General features: G+C 47.9%; 1 protein-coding gene across 1 annotated transcript; it reads right to left on the bottom strand.

Moving 5' to 3' along the window:
• Positions 1 to 113: 113 nt before the first annotated feature.
• Positions 114 to 26,349, bottom strand: FBP2 (fructose-bisphosphatase 2). The gene is made up of 7 exons (XM_081262736.1): positions 26,007 to 26,349; positions 21,123 to 21,285; positions 18,247 to 18,339; positions 14,404 to 14,544; positions 10,106 to 10,243; positions 3,991 to 4,110; positions 114 to 517 (listed from the first exon to the last, which is right to left on the bottom strand). The coding sequence occupies exons 1-7, from the start codon at positions 26,174 to 26,176 to the stop codon at positions 323 to 325; spliced, it is 1,020 nt and encodes a 339-aa protein (XP_081118862.1). The 5' UTR covers positions 26,177 to 26,349; the 3' UTR covers positions 114 to 322.

The following is a 26,349-nucleotide window of genomic DNA, read 5'->3' as shown; positions in this document are numbered from 1 at the left end:
CTCATCTGTGTAGTTTTTACCCTCCAGAAATGGCTGCTGGCTACTTGGGTTGATGGACTTTAAATTACACCCCTGTTTGTTATTGTTCATGACAGAAGACAAGTCCAAGGTCATTCCTTTCACAGGTCAGTTTTTATTTTCAGCCCTTTCTATGAACCACAGAATGCCCTGGGACTTCTGCCTTTAGCAACGGGCTGTGGCTCTTCTGAATGTGACTTGCGGGTTTGCCTCTTTCTCATCACCACCATCTCCAAGAATCACTCACAGGGTCCTCAGTGCAAGATACAGGACACATAAAAGAGGGCTCGTGAGGCCAGATTCACTACCTGCCTGCCTGGTTTTTCTGTACACAGGTGAGATATTCCTGCACATCATCTGGGGATCCCAAAATGAGGGGGACTCGTTGGTGGATACTCTCAGGCTTCACGTCCAGTACAGGCTGGGTGCCTGTGGTGGCCACACCTCCTGCCTGCTCGATGATATAGGCCACGGGATTGCACTCATATAAGAGCCGGAGCTATGGAGAAACAGACAAGTTAGACAAGCTTTGTAAGCAGCCAGACATCCCAAGTCACATCCCTGAATCTTAAGGAGGAATTCGAACCAATGAGCTTCTATGTAGCTCACCTCTGGCCAGGTGGCTGACCCGGGTATCCACCTATCTGGTGACCTTGGTGCCTATAAGAGACTTGTCTCTTGATTTGGAGATATAAGATTTAGGGCCCACTTCTTGCTCTCGGTGGCAAACTGATTGTGCGCATGTAGTTAGAAGTCTCTCCATGGGAGGACTTATAGCTGGTAAGATGTCAAGCTTGGGTGAATTTTAAGGTCACTTGAAAGTGCAAGGTGGCCTCTCTGCAGAAGATCACAGTGGCTGGGGCGGTACTGCAGGAACTCTGCATCTGGAGTGTAGATTAGATGGACAGCCTACTGGAGATCACACAGTCTTTTCTTTTGGACCCTGAACTAAGGGAAATTCTGTTGCTCACGCTCTGATAGCACCCTGCACCACCCTCATCACAACGAGGTGTGCTGAACCCGACTGCTCCCCACACTGCCCACCCTGAGGGCAAGGATGGCCTCTGCCATGGCTGGTCATTGTGGCATCTCCATTCCCAGCAGTGCCTGATGCACAGAAAGTGCCCAAGCAGGCTACTGGCTGTCCTGCATGATGGTTCCCAGCTGGGGACAGAACTGGGGGTTAAAATCAGCCTGCACCCTGCTTGCTAAGTTCTGCACAGGAACCTGGGGCTGAACTTATTTGGAGGAAGGTGTGCCTTCTACTCTGTCCACAGGCATCCTGAAAATTAGCTGGTTCCTACCCTGTGTCCCATAAATAGATGGGGAATTGAATTGATTGAGGTTGGATCAAATGTCCTCTTTTGTTCCATTTCTGTGATTCTGTTGTGACCCCTAACCACCACTAGACAGACACACACACACACACACACACACACACACACACACACACTCTGCATTAGATTCCGGGTGACGTTCTAGCTGGAAGCCCTGCTACCATGCCCCCACTCAGTGTCCTAATATCTTCTCCTTCCTTCTCCTCATTGATGCAAAATATGTAATTTACAAAAAAGAAGAAAAAGTTCATTTCTGTAATCAGCTTGCAAAATGTTGACCTGGCTCTCTGTAGCTTTTTTCTTCTTCATTCTTTTCTTCAAAGAAAAAAAAAACACTTTAAGAAATATGTCTTGTGCTGATCATTATTGCTATTATTATTATCACTATCATTATCATTACTACTTCAAAGGAGAGAAACAAAGTATTTTAGTCAGGACTGGAGGGCCAAGCATTCAAGAGACAGAAGGTTAAGACTTCAGAGGGCATTTGCTGCCATCTTGGTCAAACAGTGCCCTTACCTTAGGCCTCTGCCCTTAGAGTAGAGGGCACTGACCTGGAGAAGCCCTGGTGCAGGTGGGTGCACCCAGTTGGGCCAGTTTTGTTCCTAATCAGGGACACTGGAGGCCATGTTGTCTCACAGACAGTCTGTGCAGGGACACTCTTACCTTGGTGGCTTGCAGAGCTTGGCTTTTTCCTCCCCTTTCCTTTGCCCTGGGGACTTGAGGGCAGGGGAAATTTGGGGTGTCAGACAAGAAAGTCTCAGACTTTCAACTCGCCTGTTGAGTCACATACTTAAAAATAAATAAATAAAGGCCCAGCATTGGCACGTAATGTACTTGTCTGGGAGCCAAGTTAATTTTGCCCTGTCCTCAGATGCCCCTGTTGTAGTTGACCAGTCTTAAGAGCAAGAAATGCCCAGGACTTCATGGTACGTTGACCTGTGGGCCACACAGTCTACTTGTTTTCAGCAATTAAAATCTACATGGCTACACAGAAACAAGCACACATGAAAGAAACACATGTGCATGCATGTGCACACACATGGACGTGATCTGAGAGAAACATGAAGATCTCAGAAAGATGAGACAGGGAGATCAAGAACCAATGGTGGGGACTGGGGTTGTGGCTCAGTGGAAGAGCGCTTGCCTAGCATGTGTGAGGCCCTGGGTTCGATCCTCAGCACCGCATATGAATAAACAAATAAAGTAAAAAATCCATTGACAACTAAAACAAATTTTTTTTTTTTTTTAAAAAAGAACCAATGGTAGGGCTGGGTGTGGTGGCATGCACCTGTAATCCCAGCAGCTCTCTGAAGGCTGAGGCAGGAGGATCACGAGTTCAAAGCCAGCCTCAGCAAAAGCAAGGTGATAAGCAACTCAGTGAGACCCTCTCTCTAAATAAAAATACAAAACAGGGCTGGGGATGTGGCTCAGTGGTCAAGTGCCCCTGAGTTCAATCCCTGGTACTAAAAAAAAAGAATCAATGGAATGTCAGGGGGTTGTGGCTCAGTGGTGAATGCCTGCCTAGCACAGGTGAGGCCCTGGGTTCGATCTTCAACGCCACATAAAAATAAAATCACTGTGTCCATCTACAACTAAAATAATTTATTTTAAAAAAAAAAGAACCAATGGTCCCTCCAGTATGGCAATGGTCCTAGGGCAACGGGTATAGGTAAACACGGGGGATGACACGTGCTCACAGGACTCCTTCGTGTAATTCTGCGTGGGTATTTTCTGACTCATGTAGAATCATTTTAATAACCAGTAGTAATAACTCTTCATGCTTTCCCTCCTGGATCTGAATATGTGGCAAGAGTGGCTGCGTTTCAGAATTTCCATATCTGCTGCTTGGTCTCGCTTCCTCTCCACTGCACTTCTCTGTCCTTGGGCACCTCTCGTGCAGACTTCTCTGTGCCTCTGAGTTCAGCTAAACACTAAACACTCTCACAAAGAAAAATGCCCAACACACCGACCTGCACATTAAAATCTCAGTCTCACGTGCTACGCTGGATTTCTTACAATGGCTTTGAGTCTGGCATTCCACTAACTCCAACCTCAACAGCCAATCGGAATGGCACACAGGTGTGTGGCCAGCTGTTTGTGTGACAGAGGGAAATGTGCGTCTTCATGTGATTGACCAGTTCCTGGTGATTTCTGTGACTTGCTAAAATTCAGAACCATTTCCACAGAAGGTTCTATTATAGATAAATTTGGACCATCAGATATGATTCTCACTGGGGAACGTATTTTCAAGATTGTATCATAAAATTCCAGCTACCCTCCTAGAGATACTGAGTGAGTTTGAGCCAAAATTTTTATTCTGAAGCCTGGGAGCTCTCTAAAAGTTTCTTGGGTAGACTTCAGGGCATCTGTGAACCCCCCAAAAGTGAATGTGAAGTGTGTGATTATGTGTACTTTTTCTGGGAAGCAGGTTGATGGGGTTCACTAGATTCTTTAAGGGGTCAACAATCGCCAAGTCATCTGGCACTGCCACTAGAAATGAGACCCGGCCTGTAGAAAGTGGGAGATGAACACAGGGGACTCACGGCAAATGACCCAGAGGCAGGCTGAGACACAGAAGCCCAGGAGCAGCACCAAGCCCTAGCAGTTCACTGACAGCACACAGGAGAGTTACCTTGCCCTTGGGGCTCTTCTGGTTGGCTGGGTACAAGAAGATCCCTCCATAGACCAGGGTTCGGTGTACATCGGCCACCATGGAGCCCACATACCTGGCCCCATAGGGAGCACTGCCATCCTGGAAGGCAGAAAGAAACAAGATCCAGAGGGTTTAGCAACTAGCCTGCCTCACTCCCAGGCCCTGAGTCCTGCTGGCACAGCTCGGCCACCCTTCCCTTAGCTTAGGGACAGAGGACTTAGGGAGACTGAGCACTTCAGTCATGGAGAGCCCTGCAAACCTCGGCCAATGATTGAACCCATTAAATGTAGGACTACTTAAAGTAAGTGTCCTGCAGCAATCTTAACTGAACAGCTAACCTGCAGGAGCACCATCAGCCCTATTCATTCCCAATTCCCCACCAACAGGTTGCACTTACTTCAGGTGGAAAACATTTTTTTAATTGCATCTGTACTGAACATAGATGGACTTTTTTCTTGGCATTATTCCCTAAACAATAACAGCATAATAACTATTTACATAGCATTTACATTATATTAGCTATCATAAGTAATCTAGAGATTATGTAAACTATATGGAGGATGTGCATAGGTTAATGCAAATACCATGCTGTTTAATACAAGGGACTTGAGCATCCAAGGATTTTGGTATCTGAGGCGGGTCCTGGAATCAAACAGATGCTGAAGGACAACTGGATTTCCAACAACTGCTGTGTGGTTGTTGACTCCCTATAGTTCACGGTACTTCCGGTTTCCAAGAACCAGATCTCCTTGAACCATGGCAATGATAACTTCTGTACTTCCTGCAAGCAGTCTTTCTCCACTGGACAAATCTTAAACACCTCTAGAAACTGTTTAAAGATACCATCTAACAATGTATTTGTAAACCTCAGTTTCATTATTGACATGTCATGAAAGGAACGTTCATGCAGAGAGAAGTAAGTCAAAGATCATGATTTTTCTCAAAGAAGCACACAACAGCAAAGCATGGCATGTGATTAAATCCTTCCTTTGAGTGGATTTATTTCTTCCCATCCAGACTCCACCTACGATTTCTTTGATCTAAGGAGTCTCTGGCAGTGTCATGGGGCAGCCAATTCTCCAGTGAGGTGCCCAGGGCAGCCTCACACCTTGTGCACCCCAGCAAAGCTGGGGATCAACTCAGCAGGGTAGTAATGGTGAGTGATGCCAAGCTGCCTTCAAAACAAGTACTTGTCAAAGACGTACAGACTTTAAAGACGTGAACACAAGCCAGAGTGAGTCCTGGGTCAAGGCTGCACTAGAAAACAGAAAGGGAACCGCAGTCAGGAATTTCCTGCGGATGTTTCTCACTGAATGCCTACATTAATCCTTTGAGTTAGGAGCTGCCAGGATCCATCGCTTCGCAGCCTGGAGACAGGTGCACAGAAAAGGAAGATCCTGGTGAAGCTTGGAGATAGCAGCCACATGGCAGCTTCTGTTTCTCTTTCCCTAAGTTATTTCCATCATCCTTTTTCTGCAAACAGAGTTCCACTGTGACCACACTACACTGTTCCATCAAGCATCTCCTCTTTTTCTGAGCACAGCGCAGACTCTGGAATAATTACAGCATTTACCTCTCCCGTGCTGTGTGACTCAGGGCTCCTCCCCACCCCCACTCACTGGACCCCTGTGGTCTGGACACTCAGTTACTTCCTGTCCTTCATTAGGAAGAAAGGGTCTAAACAACAGGACTGCCTCCAGATCAGCAACTACACCAGGCCAGACCACAGGGCCATGTTTTCATATGCCGCCTTCTAGATTTACACCATGCAGTACAGTAGATGCAGGCCTCATGTGGACTTTTAATGTTTTTATTTATTTATTTGTTTGTTTGTTTATTTATTTATTTTTATTTATTTTTGGTACCAGGAATTGAACTCAAGGTGCTTAGTCACTGAGCTACATCCCTAATCCTTTTTATTCTTTATTTTGAGACCCAGTTTTGCTAAGTTGCTTAAGGCCTCACTAAATTCCTGAGACTAGCTTTGAACTTGGGATCCTCCCTAGCCATGGGATTAGAAGCATGTACCACTGTGCCCAGCTTAATTTTAAATTTCAAATAATGAAAATTAAGAAAGATTAAATTTTGGTTCTTCAGTCAGATGAACCACATTCCAAGCCCACATGTGGCCAGTGGCCATTATAGTGGACAACATGGATACAGGATGTTTCTCTCATTGCAGAAAGGTGTTCTGGATATCACTGATGTCAATTATGAGATTCGAGAGCTTCAGCATCAGAGTCGGGATCTGAAGCCCCAGGTCTGCCTCCAGAGCCCACACACCTGACTTCTGTTCCCTTCAGATGCCTTGGCTTCCAACCAGTTGCAGTGCCACACGGGGCTTCCTGGGTACACAGCCCTCCTTACTGCCCTGCCCTCTGTCCACAGTCTTAGGGGATCCCAGCACTGTATCAAGAACATCCCCTGTTTATCTAACGCCAGAATTTCTTCTTGTATCTATAGATGGAGCTTCTCAGATCCAAGGATGTATTTCTGGGCTTCCATCGAATCTCTTCTTATCAGAGTCAGAATTGGGCCTTCACAGAGCTTCTAGGCCCTCGGTCAAAACTGGCTTTGCATTGATAAGAAAAACCTCTCCCAGGACTCTCAGGCGTTGCCCTTGGGAATTAGTAAGCATTCGTACAAGTTTCCTGATGCTAGCCTGCCGGGTCCTTCAGGGTCAGATCCAACTGATCTGTGGTCATAGGTCTGTGGAACTTTTAAAACAAGTGAAACCAAAATCTACAGAAAAAACAATTCCTATGTTAGAGCCAGATTTATATTAAACCTACAACTCCATGTTGAGTGACAACCAGAGAATTTTAGAGCCTTAATTTATGTTAGGGAATTAGCTAACTTGCTTTGTTGTTTAGAATTTCTTTTATTAATAAGACTGGCAAAATGCTTAAATTAATACCAACATATTGATTCATATATTAGGCTTATAGGCTAATATTTTTACAACTTAAGTGATGACCAGACTTCCTGTTTTCTAAGAGTGACCAGAGAGTCCGGGGTGGTGGGGAGGGCTTTCATTTGGCAACCTGGAGTTACTCCATGCAGACAGATTTTTAAGAAGGAAAAGGAGATTAAAGCAACCTGCTTTTTAGATTGTCACTACACAAGAGCCCCCTATTCAGTATACTGATCACATGCACATGTCAGCCACACCATCCGTTCCAGCTAATCTCTTCTGTACCCAAGGAATATATGGCCCATTGTTTTAGTTTACTGCTTCTGCTCAGAATATCTAGATTAATTTTAAGATCTGGTGGAATGTCTAAGACACTAAGGTAACACTTATTCACACTGGATGGAAATCCACTAATAAAATGGAACCTATACAAAGGGAATAGGTTGAACTGGAACAGAATAGAATGGAAATAGAATAAATGCAATAAAGGAATGAATAGAATAGAATAGGTATTTAGGAGTCATAGAGAAACAGGAAACTTAACTTGATTGAGTTGTTTTTGTGTGTGTGTATATGCACGCGTGTGTGCATTTACATGTGTATACGTGTTCTAGATGTATAATACATTTCTTAAGAGTGATCACAGTTGAAAGTTTGAAGAATGCTGGCCTGCTAGACTCTGATTATTCCTTGGCATCTCTTGGAAAACTCTGCAGATGCTGATCTGCTTAAGGCACCTTCTCTGCTATGTAAAGCTGCAAAGTGCAACTTCATTCTAGAACTTGAGTGTCCTTCTAGCCTTGTCAAAATATTTAGGCTGGGCTGTGAGAAAGGATACAAGAGAAAAATTGTTGAAAGAGCAGAAAGTTTAATTTGGTTATTTTAAGTATCTCCTAGGGACTCCAACTTTACAGAAGAGTTCTTATTGGCACAATTTGTTTCTAGAAAAGGCTGGAACCCAAATCCCCCAGGACCCTTTCTACTGGGATAATGGACTATGTGCAGAGCTGGGAAAATCTCCCTGGGGAATCCTGAACCAGGAGGATCCACCTTTATTCTCAAGTCCATGGAAATTCGTGCGTTAAGGAAACTGGAGATGAGAACAAGGTGAAAAGAGAAAGGAGACTTCTTTTGCAAAACGGAATGATCAAAATAACACATGATCACTGCACGTAGCACAGTCAGACCACACAAAGAAAGTAAACTACCCTCTGTGTGTCCAAAACCACTATTAGCAAGTTGGCTCATCTCTGAAGACTACGGACATACTCACACACATACACATGTGTGTGTATAAATACATAAACATAGATGCTGTAAGATCACAGTGAGTTCTGTAACCCACACATTTCACTCAACATTTTGTAGGCACGTTCCACCATCAATAAATGAAGATGGGCTTGGCTTTGTTGCTGGGGTTGTCTGGAACCAGGAGTGGAGTTCAGCACACCTTGTGCAGTTAAGCATGCTCTTTATACCGAGGCTCCATCCCTGGCTCTGGATTCACTGTATAATGAAGACCAGGTGCGTAGCACAGTATTTCACTGTGTGAACATCCATGATACCTTAACCAGCCCTTACCAAAGGATGCTTCAGTGTTCCTTCATTGACATCATAAACAATGCAGTGATGACATATCTTTGTACACTTATCCTTTTTTTTATTTCTTTGACCGATGATCTCCTTAGGATAAATTCCAAGGGGAATTCGGGATAGACTGCTGAGTCAGAAGATAGGAATATTTAATATTTGAAACCATATGGCGAGACGGCCATTTGAGAAGCCTGCCACCTCCTGCTTTCTCTAACCATTTATAAGAGGCTTTTCTTCTCACACCCGAACGCTGTGCTACGCAATATTCCAATCTTTGCCGTTCTCGTGTGCGGACATGAGGTAGCAGTGCTGTTTTAACTTGCATTTCTTTCTCCACCAGCCCCCTTCACGCTGACCAGTCACATGCACTTCCTCTGTGACTTGTGTGGTTATTGCCTGGGTTCCTGGCTGGGGACTCCCTATTGAGTTATAAAGCATCACCACGTAGCGAGACTATGCACCCACCAGTAGTCACATTAGCAGTAAGTAATGTCCCCTGGCTTGCGACTTATCCTCCTAAACATTCATTTTGTGCAGAAGTTGCATTGGTTTATTGGTAAAATAGATCTCTTCTTCCACGTGTTCCCGAGGGGACAGTTTTTAGCCTACAAGTGGAACCACTGTGAAGCCATCTTCAAGACTGGGCTCCAGGTGGAAGCACTGAGACTTCACCAACCCTCACAGGTCCTAGCTTGTTCCTTTTGCTTCGAGGCGTCTGACAGGTTTGGGTAAGGTAACAACATCCTACAAAGGAGCAGAACAGGAGACTGCACCTATGGGAATTATGCTTACTTAATTAAAAAGAGAGAGAAAGAAAACTCCCAAAGCCTCCACCTGAGTCAGCACAGGCATCCTTGAAAGAGTGCCACCTGCTACCATGAAGTCTGGGCTCTTGTCCTTGGATTCCATCTGCCTCCTGGGACGCCAGGCCTACATGTCACATCGTTGCTTTTCCACCCCACCCCCAAGGATTGGCAAGGAAGGACCCACCCACAGATGGGCATCACTCTGCTTCCAACCTGGGCTCCGCCTCACACCTGGCCTGGGCGTTCCTTGATTCCAGCACACAGCTGTACCATAGATGTCCTTAATGGACTGTCCAGCTGGTCGTCGTCAGTGACATCCAGAGCTCAGTGATCAGGTGGAGAGCACAGCGCTGCCTGAGACTTGGGCTCAAGGCAAAGCTTGGCCAGTACAGCCTGCCAATGCGACTTTCAAGTGTAGTTATTCCATCTAAAAGCAAAGATAGCTGAATAGCCAGAACTTACAGGTGGTAGCTCAGCAAGTGAATGCCTGGAAAGAGACTCTGGCCTGAACCTCTAAATACTGCCAATGTGGCCCTGCTTTCTTGACAAACAACTGCTCCTGGAGAGACTCCACTGAGGAGTGTTCCTTCAATAGGAGAATGTCATCGACAAACGAGACTGATTGCTTATGAAGAATGCAGAGTCCACCAGACTCACACAGACCAGAGCCACTAACAGTGGTGCCAACCTCTTTCACCAAGGCCCCCCAAAGCCCCATCCAAACAGGACTCCATTGGGACAGCTGCTCCCTGCTCCAGGGGCCTCGGCTTCCCTCACTCACCTCAGGGAATTTCTTCTTCTGCACATACTCTGTGGTGGCAGCGTCAAAATACTTGGCATAGCCCTCGTTGAGGCTGTAAATCTTTCCTTTCTTCTTAATCCTGACATCCTTGTCCACAAGCACGAATTCCCCAAGAGCCTAGAGAGGTGATAAGAGACATCAGGGAAGAAGAGAGATACCAGGAAACAGAAGACAACAGCGCAGCTCACCACCATCAGGGGCAGGAGAGGATGCGGGCCTACTGGGAGGACCCAGGGGTCAGCTGTGGGCACACTAGAGCTGGCCTGTGGTGCTTTCATGAGTACTACAAAGAACAGCCAGGAGATTGAGCCTGCCCAGGAAGCTCAAGAAGTAATAGACTAAGAGGTCAAACAATTCCAAGGAAACGCAGCCCCCGGCCTTCTCTCTTTACCTTGGTGTCTCTAACGTCAGCTAATTTTCAAGGAGTCTCGTTGCATTTACCCCCAAGTTCTCATCCCTGGTTTAATGTTTTCAGGAAGATTTGAGCCACCAACAACAAGAGACAGAAGTTACAGACACAGGTAGGGGTGCAGCTTGGTGATAACCTGTGCTTTATCCGTTCTGCTCATCTTCATGAGTCTGTCTTGGAAACCATTAAAGGCTCCTAGTACCCAAACACTTCTGTCTGAAGAAGGCCTTCCTTCCATTAGATACTGCGTTCACTCAGCATAAAGAAACAGGTAAGCACACATTCCAAGAGACCTCAGAGTTACTAATAAGATGGTGCCCATGGCCCCATGGGTCCCTGTGGCCACCGGGGTCAATATCTGCAGGGCGTCCCTCAGGCAGCTCCATCTAGCTCTGCCCCCATCAATCCCTATGGAATGAGATCGTCCTGATGGAGATACCATCTTAAATGCTCACGTCTGAGGTGCTAGGAGGAAAACCAGGGCCTGGAAACCAGCCCATTTGGGTGCATCTTGAGACTGAGAATGTGAAAAGCTGAAATGTAGCCCACAGCTGGCCGCTGGACTAGGGATGTCCAAGGAACATCGACTTCATTCCTAGAATAGAGAGACAAGGCCACACTGAGCCACCTGATGAGGCCGGGTTGTTTTCTCTCTTGCTTATCTGCAAAGAGCTCAGTAGACATAATTTTTTCTCCAAACCATGATGTTCATTAGTCAGGGGAAGAGCAGAGCAAGTGCTGCAGGAGGTGAACTTGCTTCTCTGCCCCTGGGCCTGGGGCTGGGGACTCTCAGGTCTCTGCCGTGTTGTTCCCTAGTGTGGGGCAGATGTGTTTGTGAAGCCTCTCCACAACCAATTACTCACATGGCCTCAAAGGCACCGAGATACGAGAGCTCCTGACAGCAGGGCACCAGGTCCTTGTCACCCTGACACGGGGTGATTTCTAAATGAATGCCCTGATGTGCAGTTTAGCCCCACAATTGAGAGTCTGGTTAAAATGCGGTTGTCCCTCTGTGCCTGAGCAACCTGGGTCCTCCAACACAATTAAATCGCCAGCCGTGCAAACCGCCCCCCCCCATCAGACAGGCTCTGGCTGACCCAGGAGGGAATTCTGTCCCCTCAGGTTCCTACCTCAGTCACTGCTGACACTCTCCACAGCTCCTTCAAGTTCACACCCTCACAGTCCCAAAACTTCCTACACCAGGATTTTGCTTAAACGTCACTTTTAGAGAACTAAAAGTCAACACACTATGGAGATGCAGGCACATCAACATTTATAGCAGTGCAGTTCACTGTAGCCCAGTCAAGGGACCAGCCCAGGTGCCTGTCAACAGGTGAATGGATGAAGAAACTGTGGTATCAATACACAACGAAATCTTACTCAGCCATGAAGAAAAATGAAACGATGGCATTTGCTGGTAAATGGCTAGAACTGGAGAATATCACGCTAAGTGAAATAGGCCAGACTCATCAGAAAGTCAAAGGTTGAATGTTTTCTCTCATATACAGAAACTATAGCAAAATAAGGGAGAAAGTGACTGAGGAGGAGCCCGTGAAAGAGAAGGGAGATCCGTGGAGTAGAGGAAGTGGGTGGAGGGGTTGGGAAGAGGGATGGAAAGGGGGGACCTGTGGAGTGAATCGACCAAGTTAATGATATGGGCATTTATGAATAATCCACAGTGAATTCCACCTTGATGTGCATCTATAGAGCACCCGTTTTAAAAATCAATCAATAAATAGAAGGAAGACCAGGAGAGGACAGGGAACAGGGGGAGGGTAGAGGAGGAGGAAAGGAGAGGTGCTGGAGCACATTACATTCCACAAGTGCGTGATTATGTCCAGATGAGCTCCACGGATTGTGGATGATTATAATGCAAGAATGGTAACTGCTTTCGAGTTTCACTTCTAGCAGGATGATGTGACCCGAAAGGTTTCAGGCTAATAAAGAGAGATGGGGAAAGATTACAGTGTTGTTTGTCTCTCCTTCTGACACGTAGACAAGCTTCCCTATCCAAGCTGCGCCTTCTGTTGTGACTGGAGACACAGAGCAGAGGCCCCCAGTCAGATCCCGAGGCAAACGTGCCTCAGAGGCCTTCAGAACCTCTTCAGAAGGCCTGGGGACTGCTCTGCCTGCAGCCAGCTTTTTTCAAGGTTCTGTCTGGCTTAGCACTGCTCCTGACGCCAGGGTCACCAGCATGACCCTGGGCAGGTCACCTGCTGTCACTCACTCCCTGGGCCTCACTAGGAAGTGGGAGAGACTAATAGGAGCAGGGCTCCCGTGTATGTGCACCTGTGGGCATGAATGGCTTGGCAGGACTACCCACATTTCCCTGGCACTATCTGCAGCTATTACTCCAGAGGCAACGTTATTGTCTGACGGTCATATTTGTGTCCCACAGGATTTCTCAGGCTTTGCCTGCTTCTTTGAAAATAAAGGGAAATTTGGGCATTGACAAACTGACACAGCAAGGGCCTGGTGTAATGAGTCTATTTATGTAGGTGACTGGGCTTCCACCCTGCAAACCCTGTGCTATTAGCTAACTCTATTCTGTTTAGAACTGTGACAGCTCCCTCCTTCCACACAAACACACTGACAGGAGAGCTCCACCAGGGCTGGAGTGTTTGTGTGATCAGTGCTGTATCGCTGCTGCCCGGAACAGAACTTGGGACATAGTAGATGCTCAGTAAGCACTTGTAAGCCTGAATTAAACTGAAGTGCTGAACTTTCCCCTGAGCGAATGCTGCAGGCTTTGAAATGGCCTTTAGTCAAAACTGCTTTGTTTTCCACAAGACCTGGTGGTATCTGGCAAAGCAGTTCATAAGTGACGGGCAAAGCATCCAGAATTTAAAGAAAACATTTTACAATTTAGAAATAGGTTTGCAAAATTTCTCCTTAGCATTTTTAAGTACACATGCTGTGAAGGCTGAGCCTTATTTTTTAAGCTCTCCTTCCGGTATCCAGCTATTTCTTCCCTCAGTGAGGCTCGCTCTGTGACACCGTTCATCTGCCCAGAGGTTACCCTCTTCCTCTTCTATCACTGAGCATTTTCTCAGTGTGCAAAGTGTGGAGAAGAACAGAACCTGATAGAAGAGTATTCTACCAGTCGCTCCCACCACGGGGAAGCACGTGCACTTCAGTAGAGTCCTCCAAGCCTGTGTTGCCCACTGCAGTGGTCCCTGGTCACCTGTGGCTATTGACATGAACAGAATGAAATAAAATGTAAAAAGCCCACTTCCCAGTCACCCTGGCCACGCCTCCAGAGTCAGCAGTTACAGGAAGCTGGTGGCACCTGTCCTGGGCAGCTCAGGTGACAGAGTCCACCCATCACCAGAGCCTTCTGTTGGATGGTGCCGTCCAAGAATCCATGACTCAGTCTGGAAACTTGGTCCTCAGGGACAGTGTCCCAGGAACCGGAGGGTGTACACACTTTTGGAAAATAAACTCCTTTGGAAAAGCCAGACAAAAGGAGCTCAAATGTTTTCATCATAAAGAAATAATCCATGTTTGGGGGAACAGATGTGTTCAATCTGATTTCAACACGACACGAAATACCACATGGTGCCCCACAAGCATGTACAACTTGTATGTTTTTATGAATCAGCTCGAAATAAATTAATAACAAAAAAAAAGAAGAAGAAAGGAAGCTCCTCGGGGGAGTTGATCCACCTGATTCTACAGGACCCCCCACGGATGCCTGGCGTGCACAGGGGTCCTTACTGCTCTTCATGGTGATCTCGGATCTCCAAACTAGGCTCCCTGACCCCAAAAACAAGGATCGGGAAAGACCAGGGAATTCTCCCAGGGGAGGGAATTCAAAGACAGACCCACGATGTCCCCACACACAGAGGCCTCGGTGTTTGGTACTCACGGGGTCCAGCATGAAGAGGTCCACACCTTGCCCCGTGGAAAGTGCCACCAGAGTGGCGCTGCCGTAGAGCGCGTAGCCCGCGGCCACGATGTTGCGGCCAGGCTGCAGGGCGTCCTTTTCTGAAGGCTCCCCCTCTGTGGTCTGGAGAAGAGAGAAACGAAACGTACCATCTTGTTGTCACCTGAGGGCACCCTCCACCGGGGATCCAGGCTTCTGATCTCTCAGAGCAACAACAGAAGCGCATTCTCACATGGGAACCTGAGAACCTGCCTCACCTGCTCTCTGCCGACCTCCAATCCCCTCCACCCATGAACATCCCCAAGTCCCCTCCCTGGGGAGGCAGATTGGAAACTTGCCCTCCTGTCTCCACACGCTCAGCCACCTCATGAATAAACTTCATCCTTTGCAGAAATCATCTGTGCAGCAGGATAACAGGCCTGATTGAGTAACAATTTCCAGCAGGTGTATCCGGAGGAAATGAGCCGCCAGGTTGGTGCCCAGTTCCTGCTGAGCCACTCTATTAAATGATAGCCAATAGCCATCTCGCAAAGCATTCTCCACTTGCTTTCTCCCTGACTTCCAAGCCTAGGTGTCTACATTTGGCCAGGGACAGCCCTCCGGGATGCTAAGGCCACATCCCTCTGCACTGTCCTGAGCCATGCTTCTAAACCATAATGACAACCAAGACCGCTGAGCTCTGGTTCTGTGCAGTACCTTCTTCCACAGCCTCGCCAGCCCTCTGAGATGGCAAGTGGGTGACGGACGGGAAACCTGAACAATTAGACAACTCGTCCAACATCAGGAAGCCATGGAGCTAGAATATGCTGGTAGAGGTGAACCTAGAAGCCTTGTAAACTAGAATGTTCTATACCCAGCCTTTTGTTCTATACCCACACAGATTGGTGTTCTGGGCTCTTGGTGACATAAACATTCAGTGCTGAGTCTCAGAAAATGCCAGCATATTTTCATAAATGTGCTTGACATCTGATTCTTCTTCAGAAATATTATATCAGAGGGAATTCCAGGTTATTTGGGCTTGCCTGTAAAGCCTGTGCTTTATTTAAATTTGAAGGCAGAAATCTCTGTTCAAGTTCGTCTAAACTCAAGGGTTGGTAGCCTATACTGTGATAAGAACATTCCTCTTTATTTTCAGACCAGTTGGCCTTAGGAAGAGATTACAAACTTCCAGGAGGGAGTCAGAGGGAAGTCAGCCACTTCAACTCCCGTGCCGTCATTTGGTGTGCGTTCAGCCAAACCAATTACCTTCTCTGTGCTCCTACTTTGCCTCAGTCAAAAAGCAGCAATGATATCTGCACCTGCCTCCCGGGCAGAGGTGAGGACTAGCCCAGGGCTGAGAGCCCCAGAGACAAGCTCAGCCTGGGCCTCAGCGAGTCAGCCAAAAAGGACACTGAGGTTCAAAGCCACCCAAAGATACCACTAGCGTCTTTCTTCAGAATTGCATGGACATGACACCGCTTCTTGATTTTTGGAAACAATCTTCTCTCCTCACTTCAGTTTGGCTTAACCCTTCAGCTTTCCCGGACATCAAAGTACCTGTGTACTCCCTCCTGTCTCCCCCAGCAAAAGTCTCCTTCTCCCTCTGCATAAGAAAGAGAGAGACAGAGACCAACAGGGAAAGCAGAGCCCCCTGCAGTCTCGTTCTGTGCAAGCTGGTGGGGCCTCCGTTCTGTCCCAAGCATCAGCAGGACCCCACATGGTCACACTAATGTGAGTATCTGTAGCCCACTCATCAGGCCAGTGACCTGGGCCACAGCTAACCCTCCCCCGGGCTTGCAATCTGGAAGAGACACTCATGGGAAGCTCATGACAGCAATATCCCTTCTCCACGGGTTTCAGTCACCCACAGTCAGCTGTGGTCTGAAAATGTCATCACGGCTCCAAGATCCAGGCTCACCCCAAGCAGGTAATCATTCTCCTGGCATCCAATGGAAGGTCAGCCGTAGCCTGACCCTATATCAGAATGCTTATGCCATTCACCTCATTTCTTGTCACATGGGCATGGGGTCATCTCACATCACCACAGCAATTAGACAACCCAAGAGAAAGAGACTGCATCGACATAACTCTGCCATTGTTATATTGTTCAATTTTATTATTAATTATTGTTGTTGATATCTTCCTGTACCTAGCTCGTAAACTTCATTGTAGTTATGTATAGAAAGGGTTTGGTACGACCCCCAACTACAGGCATCCCCAGATGTCTTAGAACGTGTCCCCAGAGGATGAGGGGGAATGACTCTGTAGAACCATTATGTAATTGGTGCCAAGTTGGTGGTACAGAAAGCAGAGGCATCTCCACACGTGTTAAGTGGAAAATGAGTGTTTGCAGCCAGAGAGATCAGTCTCTAGAACCAGTTCCAGGGCAGGTCACCCACTAAAAGGCACCTGTGGTCTCCTTCTGCCTGGGGGGACAAGGAAGGCCCAGCCTTCACGGCTACAGCAAGAACTGAACCCCAGTGAGGCCCCGCCAAGTGTTCAATATGGATTACGTGGTCTGGTGTGAAGTTCTTGGTCATGCAGGAGGGTCACAAACCAACCTCTGAGGTCCTCTCTGTTGCTACGTTTATGGGGTAGGCAGAGCAGCCCCCAAAGATATCCTAATCCCCAGAACCTGCAGATATGTTGCCCTATGTAGCTAAAAAGGACTTGGCAGATCTAAGATGGGTTTAAAATAGGGAGACTTTCCTGGGTTGTCCTGATTTTGATTTGCACAATCTAATGAAATGGCCTCCAAACAGCACATAACTTCCTGTGGCTAGAGGCAGGGAAGACTAGGAGAAGGTTGGGGGGGGGGGGCGGGTTCCAGAGAGCAACAAGGCCTTGGCCAACCTTTGCTGGCTTTGAAAACAAAGAGGTCACCAGCCAAAGAACAGAGGCAGCCTCCAGGGGCTCAAAAGGACCCTCAGCCATCGCCCGGCAGAGGGAGAAGACCTCCATCCTACAGAATGGAACCCAATTCCTTCCATAGCCTAAAGGAGTCGGGAAGCAAATACTCCCCACCCCTAGTCCCCAGCCTCGTAGTAAAAGGTCAGACTGGCTGTCACCTTGACTTTGGATTTACCAGGCCCTAAGCAGAGAACCCGGCCAAGCCTGCTCAACTTCTGATCTACAGAGCTGGGAGACCAGTAATGGGAGAAGTTTTAAGTCTCTAAATATGTGGTATATTATCAGGGCAATGACAGAAAACTAATATGGTAGGGTTGGGATGCACAAAGAAGAAAGAGGGTGCACCTCGAACCAAACATGGTGAGCATCTCTTATCCAAGTCTAAAATCTAAAATCCTCCAAAATGTGAAACATTTTGAGGGCCAACAAGATATCATGTGTGGAAAATTCCATACCTGAACTCCCGTGACAGGCCTCAACCAAAACAGTACACAAAAGCCCTGTGCATGCTTACACTGAGGCCCTGTGTACAGGGCGTACATGAAGCAGAAGGAAACTTTGTGTTCAGATTGGGGTCTCATCCCCAAAATACCTCCTTATACAAACGCAAATATTCCAGAATCTAAAAAAACAAATCTGAAATCTGAAACACGTCTTTTCCAAGGCATTTGGATAACAGGCCATCAAATGCACCACATCTGACATTTGTGTTCCGCCCAGACCTTCAGAGAAAGGTGACTCCCAGGAATGCTGGGAGGGAGGCAGAAGAAGAGCCATGTGAGGAGCCTGAGGCAGAGAGAGATCCCAGTGTGCCTTCAACAGTGTGTCTGGTTAGTGGGGAGATGAAAGTTAAGACTCCAGACTCAAAGCTCTCAGCCAGGAACCTTCTGGAAACCGCCCCAGGGAGGAAGCAGGAGAAGTCAGCCATCTACTCACCTTTCTATAGATGGCAAATATGGTCCCGATGGAGGCCAGGCAGTCGATGTTGGAAGATCCATCCAGGGGGTCAAAGCAGACGACGTACTTCCCCTAAATCACAGAGGGAAGAGCCCCCCATCAGCATGTCCCAGGCCTCTAAGTCAGGGCTGGGTGTGGCAGACGAGTCTACACCAAAAAGGGATGGAGAGCCATGGGCGTATCCTCATCCAAGATGCCATTACTTGTGGAGGACAGAGGGGACCTGCGTGACTCCCACAGCTCATGCCAACTCTGCCCTACACAGATTTAAGGGGCACACAGCCCAGGACAGCCCACTCACCCCAAATGGCTCTCTTTTTGCTTGCTCCTAGCTTGCCCTCCCCTCCCATCTGGGTCCCCAGGGCTAAGAAGCGGCTATGATGTGACAGGAATCCAGGTTTGAAACTGCCCCTTGCAAGAGAAGAGCGGAACACGACCTGCTGCCTGGTTTCCCGGGGCCATCTCCACTCACGTCCACAGAAAGGGCAGTTCTGGGATCACACTTTCCGGGTCTCTCTTTCTGTTTTGTTTATCTGGCATCATTTCTGACAAAAGAGTTCAGAAAAATCTCCGAACAACATTCCCATAGCCTCTGGGTCTGTCTTACTGGTCGACAGGCCCAGATCCATCAGGAGAATAAAAATGGATACAGGGCACCTGTCCCAGGTACAGACCAGAAGATAGAATGAGCGAGTGGGGTCTTGAGAGCCAGGGTCCCCCACTCTGCCGTCACAGTGGCCCCAGTCAACATTCCATACAAGGAGAGCCCTCGGTATGTCGTGCAGGCCTCCCAGGTGCACAGCACCGAGAGCCCTTAGTGACAGGTTTGGGTCTCTGGCTAATTAAACATCAGTCACAAAACATCCAATAAAATAGGAGTCATTTCTCCCTCCAGTCAGATGAGATTCCCTGCCTTTCTAATGAGTGGTGTCCTAGCCTCATGAGAGCTTCCCTTATCTTTTCTTTTCTTGTTCAGCCACAGGGAGAGGAGACAAGGACGATTCATAAGCCTGCAACTCCTCTGGCCTCCCTGGGAGTGATCCTGCTTCTCCCACTTACTCACACACTCAAGAGATAATTGCTGAAAACATCCAAGGAGGTGGGTCTGGGGGCAGGACCATCAGCAGGCACCAATTCATGCCCTGTGTTCCCCACATTCCAGTGGAAAACAGAACCTTTTTACGCACATTCATGGGGGTATTATGGTTTGGACACAAAGTGTCCCTCAAAAAGATCATGTGCTAATGCAGGAATGTTCAGAGGTAAAATTATTTGATTATGAGAACTATAGCCTCATAAGCAGGTTATTCCACTTGATGGATTAATCATTTGAATGGGCTACTGGGTGGTAACTGTAGGTAGGTGGGGTGTGGCTAGAGGTAGTCGTTTACTGGGGTTGTGCCCTTGAGGATCAAATCTTGTCCTCTGGTCTCTCTCTCCCCCCCCCCCCCCCCCGCTGCCTGGCCACCATCAACTGAGCAGCTTTCCTTCACCAGGCCCTTCTGCCATTAATGTTCTACACACAGCAATGGATTCATCTGACCTTGGACTGAACCTCTGAAACCATGAGCCAAAATAAACTTCTATTCCTCTAAGTTGTTCTTGCCATGTATTGTGGTCACAGTGACAAAAAGTTGACTAACAGGTGTGGTAAGTGTTCTAAAGAAAATCTAAGCAGGGTCAGGGTTATAGAGTGGGCAAGGAGACAATATTTCATGAGGAATATTCAGTGAAGAAATACAGGCACATGGAAGACAGAGATCAGCAAGTGCTCCTGGCCTGGACAGCAGGTATGTAGAACTTTCCAGAACTAGTGTGTAGACCCATGGAGCTCAAGCCAACTGGGGAAGACAATGGTAGATTAGACCGGAGAGTAAAACAAAGGTTATATTCATTGATATTGAATATTACAAATAATAGGTGTGAGCTTAATTTATGTGAGACAAAAGCAAAAGTTGCACATAACTGTACAATACCTGGCATGCAGTGTTTAATAAATTTGGCTTTCCTTATCTGCTCTATATTCTGTCCTTCCTGCTCATCATAAAGAAACAGCCCCTCATTACCAGTGCCTAATGTATAAAACCAGGGCCAATAGTCCCAGCATCTATCTTATATTACTACACAGAAGCAGAGCATTGGTTGAGACTTTTGGCCACGAGAAAACCTCACTGTCTAATAAATGTGAACTAAGTGATCCAGACCGTCTCCAGCCAGGCCCCGTGCTAACCAACCATACCATCACATTAAGGCGAGAGCACAGGGTCTGTATGACTTATTTTCTGGGTTAGTCTAATAGTTTGTCAGGCACCAAAACAGCTCTGCTGAAACCATCACCCTATGAGGAATCGTGGGGTTGCGGGCAGAGAGGAGAAGCAAGGTAAGGAGGAACCACAGGCTGTACTGTACCGCGCTTCCCAGAAGGAAGAAAACTTCCCCCCAATGTAACCCCTGTCTTTTACTGTACTCTACAAGTTCAAGTCCCCAAGGGTGCCCTGCTGTCACTGGTATTCTTCAATGGCACCCCCCTGCTAAGGCACATCAGGAAATCACCCTGATTTATCTCACAGCCCTATTACGGAGGCTTATTTCACCAGGCAGCCTAGTATTTCCAAGGGCTGGGGATGTGGCTCCGTGGTACAGCACTTGCCTGACATGCCTGAGGCCCTGGGTTCGATATCCAGCAGCACGAAAGAAAGAGAAAAAAGAAAAGCAACATGCAACCTTAATTCTGCTAAACAATTGCTAAGAAACGGAAGAAAATCCCTGCAACTGAAGAGGCGGGAGAAGCCCCAGCCTCCCGCCCAGCGGCGCCTTCTACTGGTCAGCAGGGCCCAGTGCCCAGTCCGACACACCCGCCTCTCCTTGGGCGTGATGATGGCGTCCTTATTCTCCTCGGAGACCAGGACGCACGTGCTGTAGGACGACTGGAGCATGTTGATCACCAGGGAGTTGGACAACACGTCCAGCTTCTTCACCTCGTCTCCAGTCACATTCACGCTGCCTGCGATGCCGTACCTAAGAGGACAAGAGGCCGACTGAGGTCACTGGGTGAGCCCGGATGGCAGCAAAGAACCCCCCAGCCAGAACCAGCGCGCCCCCACTTCCTCGAATCTCTGCGGCCTCAGGTCCTACCCACTCAGGAGTACACGACGCCTCGTGGCAGCGCCTCTCAGCCTTGCCTCCTTTGCATCTTGGGGATATGGTCATGTTTCCTGGGTCTCCCCGGGAGACAACCTAGGCTCAGCACCAGGGGGTGGGGAGGATGGGGGAGCCCCAGAGTCAGGCACAGTGCCATACTCCAAACCTCCAAGAAGTCAGGGCTTGGCTTCCGGCACCGAAACTCCACGACTCGGGGTGATCCTCTACTAGCTCCTCCTGGGTTGAAATAAAATGGCCCTGTGGTAGCTACTTGAACTAAGGAGGAAATCTGGGGACAGACTTACTTAATTTAATTTGCCTCTCCACGACTATCCCAAGCACTACAAGAAAGATCACTGCTATAAAAATCTATCTAGGGGCCCTGGGGGTAGCTCAGTGGTAGAGCACTTGCCTAGCATGTAGGAGGCTCACAATTCCATCCCATCACCACCAAAAAAAGAAAAGAAAAGAAAGTCTATCTCAGGGCTTTGGTTTTAGAGTATTAAAAGGCAAAGCTCTCCCCACTCCTCCCCTCTCCCCTCTAAGCAAAAGAGGTCTTTCTGAAATGCCAGGCACATCACTCCCCTCACCCAGAGGCAAAGACAAGAGCCCATGGGAGAGTCAGGCACACATGTTCCCACACTGGCATGGCCTCCTGTCCCTCTTGTCTCCTTTCAGCCAGTCTCAGCCTCCTCTGGAACCCACCAGGCATGCAGCTGCCCTGGCCAACTGACAAGTGGCCTGGCTGCCCCCCTCACCTTAGCATAGCCCTTCAGGAGCCTCATGGCTGTCACCCAGGTCCAGCCTTGACCCACAACTCATTTCTCAGTGAGGCTTTCCCTGACCACCAGCTAAACCAGCAACTTCCAACCCCAACATCTTTATTGATTTCTTCCTCTCCTTAGCCCTGAACACCATCTAGCATTGGTTTAATTAATTTAGAATGCATTTTTTTTTCTCTGTTTGGATGGCAGCTGTTCTTAGTCTGGCCACCCGCCCACCACTGCAGTGAGTCACATGCTGCATGGATTGCTGGCCTTCCACCAGCCTCAAATGTCCTATGGCCTCAGCCCCAGCAAGCCTCTGCCCTTTCACCTCTGCTCCTGGTGCAAGCCACATGGCAATGCCTACTGCCCAGCCTCCTGACACCCTCCAGGAGGCCTTCTGGTCCTCTGACGAGTCCCCGCCATACAATGACATATCCTGCCATCTCTCCCACAGCAGCTCAGTCTGTTCCTGGGATTATATGCTGGATTATATGCTTGCTGGGGACAAGAACTGTGCCTTGCTGTCTGGTTTTCCGCCATGCCCAGCACAGAGGAGATGCTCAAATTACGTTCCCTGAGTTATGGAAAAGGGATGGCAAGAAAGCAATGTTTCTTCTCATCCTTACTTTAATTCCATTTATGTGTGAAAAAAATCCTCAGGTGGTCCTAAGAGGCAGCCAGATTTGAGAACCACTGATTACCCTAAGCCAGGAACAAACGCATCACCCACCCTCCTGCCTGACTGGCAACCTCTCTCCCTTCCACGCCCCGCCCCCTGCCACTCATCACTGGATGTTTGCTATGATAAGGCAGCTGGCAGTCTGACCAGAAACACTGACTTCCTGGTTCAAGACAAAAGCAAGCAAAAGAAATAACAGCAACAATCAAAATAGGTGATTTTTGCATGGGCATTTAAAGGGACCACATGCCCAATCCTCTTGTTTAATATGGACTATTGAGCTGCTGTTGTGGCATGAACAGCTGGAGCATCCAAGGCCTGTGTGGACAGAGATGAGAAGCAGGCTCTGCCCATCCTGTGCTTTGCAAATTCCCTCAACCTGTCCTGTGCACCCTCCCTCCATGCCCTGTGCAAAACCTCTCCTTCCAGAAAAAGAAGGAATTCACAACCAGTCCTGTTTCAACTTAGGTCATGCATGAATAGTACCTTCCAACCCACAGGGCAGTATCTTTTAACATTTTAACTAGCTCTGAAGCTCACTGACAACTTCTAAATGGGATGGTCTACCGTGTGGGCACAAAAAGTCAAGGAGAGACTTCTAGGATAGCACTCCAGCATCCTCCTTTCCATAGTAAAGAGAGGAGAAAATATAAAGGGGAAAAAATAATAACCTCTAATAACTTATCAATTGCATTGATGGATCCTGTGCCTAGAAATGTCTTCCCAAAGGGGAAGCAAAGAAATGAGGGGCTTGAGTTCCCCTGAGTGGGACAGTGGAAGGAACGTGGCCCAGTCTTACAGGCATTAGTGTGGCTGCTCTTCTAACAGGGGGTAAGGTTTCTGCTTTAGGTCCCCCGAGATGCTGCCATTGTAGGGATCCAGGCCCTCCTTCACAGCAGCAAAAAAAAAAAAAAAAAAAAAAAAAAATCATTGGAATCCTGACACTTTTTCTAGGGCTGCGCCTGCCACCTAGTGGTCAATTGGCTACATAGGCTAGCTGGCAAATTTCTCCAGGTCTGCACTTGCAACCTGCTGGAGTGTTTAGGGAGCATTTATTATGGGGCTGGCACCGTAGAAATCTTCAGCACATGGACCTACCAACCCTTATCACAAGCCTATGAGTTAGGGGTAGTTAGTATCCTCTCCATTTTACAAATGAAGAAACTGAGTTCCAACAAGAGAAAACCATTGCCTGTGATCACATGGTAGCAAAAGCCAAGTTAAATAATCATCCTGATTCTCCAGTTCCTAGAACCAGTTTGTCTTGACACTAAACTACCAGCAAGCAGATAAATAAGAACTCAGCCAAGGCAGCCTCAGACCGGCAGAGTCCTGCAGTGAGGAGGAACCCCACTAGTGTGGACAAATAGTGTCACTGAGGGCATCGCTCGAGTATAGCAAGCAGGGCTTGTGTGGGGGGAGAGACAAAGGTGCTATCCAGTGTCCTTCAGGAGGGCCCATCACCTGGCAGTAGCAGGACAGGGGACCTCACGTTTGAGAAGGCCTTTAGAGGAAGAGGTTGGCCATTATTGCCAAATGAGATGATAATGCAGTTATAGTGACATACAGGGGAAAACAAATGGATCCTAATGTTTCTTTAAGTAGGGTCCTATTACTGGGTCCCAAATCCTTACATAAATAAAGTCTGTTATAATCTTATCATAATTACATCTTGTAATATAATGCTATTGTTGTAGGGACAGACAGGCAAGGTACCGAAGATAGCAGGAAACAGTTTTATTTGGCTGCAGCCAGGTTTGGAGGGCACAGCTTTTGCTGTAATCAATCAATCCCCTGAACCCCAAGTTCAGATTTTATACCCAGCATGTAAGGGGAGGGACTCACAAGTTCACAGTCTGCAGAAGTTCACACAAAAGCAGCTTTTTCTTTCGATGTTCTGGGCAAGTTAACCCTTCAAGGACAGCACCCTGAGAAGGGGAGATCTTCTCCTCCCCTTTCTTCCCTCCCCTGCCAGCTGTTATCATGGAGCCCAACTGGCAACTTATCTCATCTTAGAAATGTAGTCATCTCTGTGAAGCCCAGCTCAAGGCCAGAAGCCTTGTTTACACATTTCTACAAACTACTATACTGGATACCTGTTTGTGAAAAACTAGTAAGGGGGTGTCCAGCACCTGGAGTGCTGATTTCTTCCTGGCCAGTGGCCAACTAAAACAGGGCAACACAAAAATAGGAAGTTAATCTACATTGAACTCTTTTGTGGAGACTCTTTTGCTGACAGTCCTAAAATCAGCCATGGTGAAGATTTCTGGAGAAGCCCAGTTAAGACTTTTTGTGGAAGAGGGGGGTGCCACTACATTATCACACTTTTTTCATCTTAAAATTGCTACATTATTAAGAAGAAATATTTGAAATAATTAGACTTTGTTAGCTTTTCATTTGGGGTTTGCTCTCACCCCAAAAAAAGCAGGTCCCTCAACTTCTAAGAGGACCTCTCCTGGAATCATGACAAAGAAAGCGAAGCCCCAACAAAAGATGGTTTCTTTTCATCAAAGATTTGCATTGGACATTTGGCCATGACCCTCAGCAGCCTTAGCATGAACTTGGCCTCATTCTGCACTTGGAAAAATCCTTAGCAAGAACCCAGGGAAGAGAACCCCTCAGTCACCTCCCAGGCCAAGCACCCCCCACCTTCCTGCATGCCAAGTGGAGACAAAGACAGAGAAGGCATTTGAAAACATGGCCTGCAAAGACTCCTTCTATGGTGAGAGGAGAGGTGAAGGACGGGGAGCTGTGGAGTTTTCTATTTTGTGAATGATTTCTAGCTCCTGGCTATCCACGAGGGTCATGACAAACCCTCAGATCTGCAAATGATGTGGAGAGCTGTTTCAGGCTGCCTGTGAGAATTCCCTTCTGCAGACACAAGTCCTGAGAATTCAATATGCTCTGCAGCAAGCCCCTGCCTGCGTTATTGTTGTAAGTAGTAACTGGAGAGATTTTATCTATTTTTCCCTGCAGGGCCTCAGAGTCCTTCATTCCTTTGTTGAAACACTTTAAAGCCTCCTTTAACAAAGCATGCAATTTGATACACAACTTCCTTCTGGAGCACATGAAGCAAGCAAAACCCGATTTCCAGCCCAGGCACCTGCCGGAGGGCACCCAGTGGTCCGCTCCGCGCATGCGCCCCGACTCACAGGTGGGCCAGGCCGGCCTTGCGCACAGCCGAGGAGATGGCCTTGATGGCGGTGAGCATGGAGTTCAGCAGCTGGGTGAGCTCCCCGGTGCCTTTGGCCTGCCGCCCCCTTTCCATAACGTAGCGGGTCAGGGTGAGCATGTCGGTTTCGAAGGGGCTTCTGTCCGTCATGGTGGCCGAAGATGCTTCCCACCTTCCTCCCTGCGGTCCCTGGCTTACCCCGAGGGGCTGCGGCTCTGCAGTGTGGAAGCTGATGCGGAACCCGCGGTGGCTGTGCCAGGGCCTTTAAGGCAAAGGGCCCCGACCCACGTGACAGAAATGACTGGACAAGCCCTCAAGGAAAC

This window comes from Spermophilus citellus (assembly GCF_964194105.1).
Source record: "Spermophilus citellus genome assembly, chromosome: 12".
NCBI lineage: Eukaryota > Metazoa > Chordata > Mammalia > Rodentia > Sciuridae > Spermophilus > Spermophilus citellus.
Note: the sequence above shows the minus strand (reverse complement) of the source record. Positions and strands in the feature narration are given on the sequence as shown.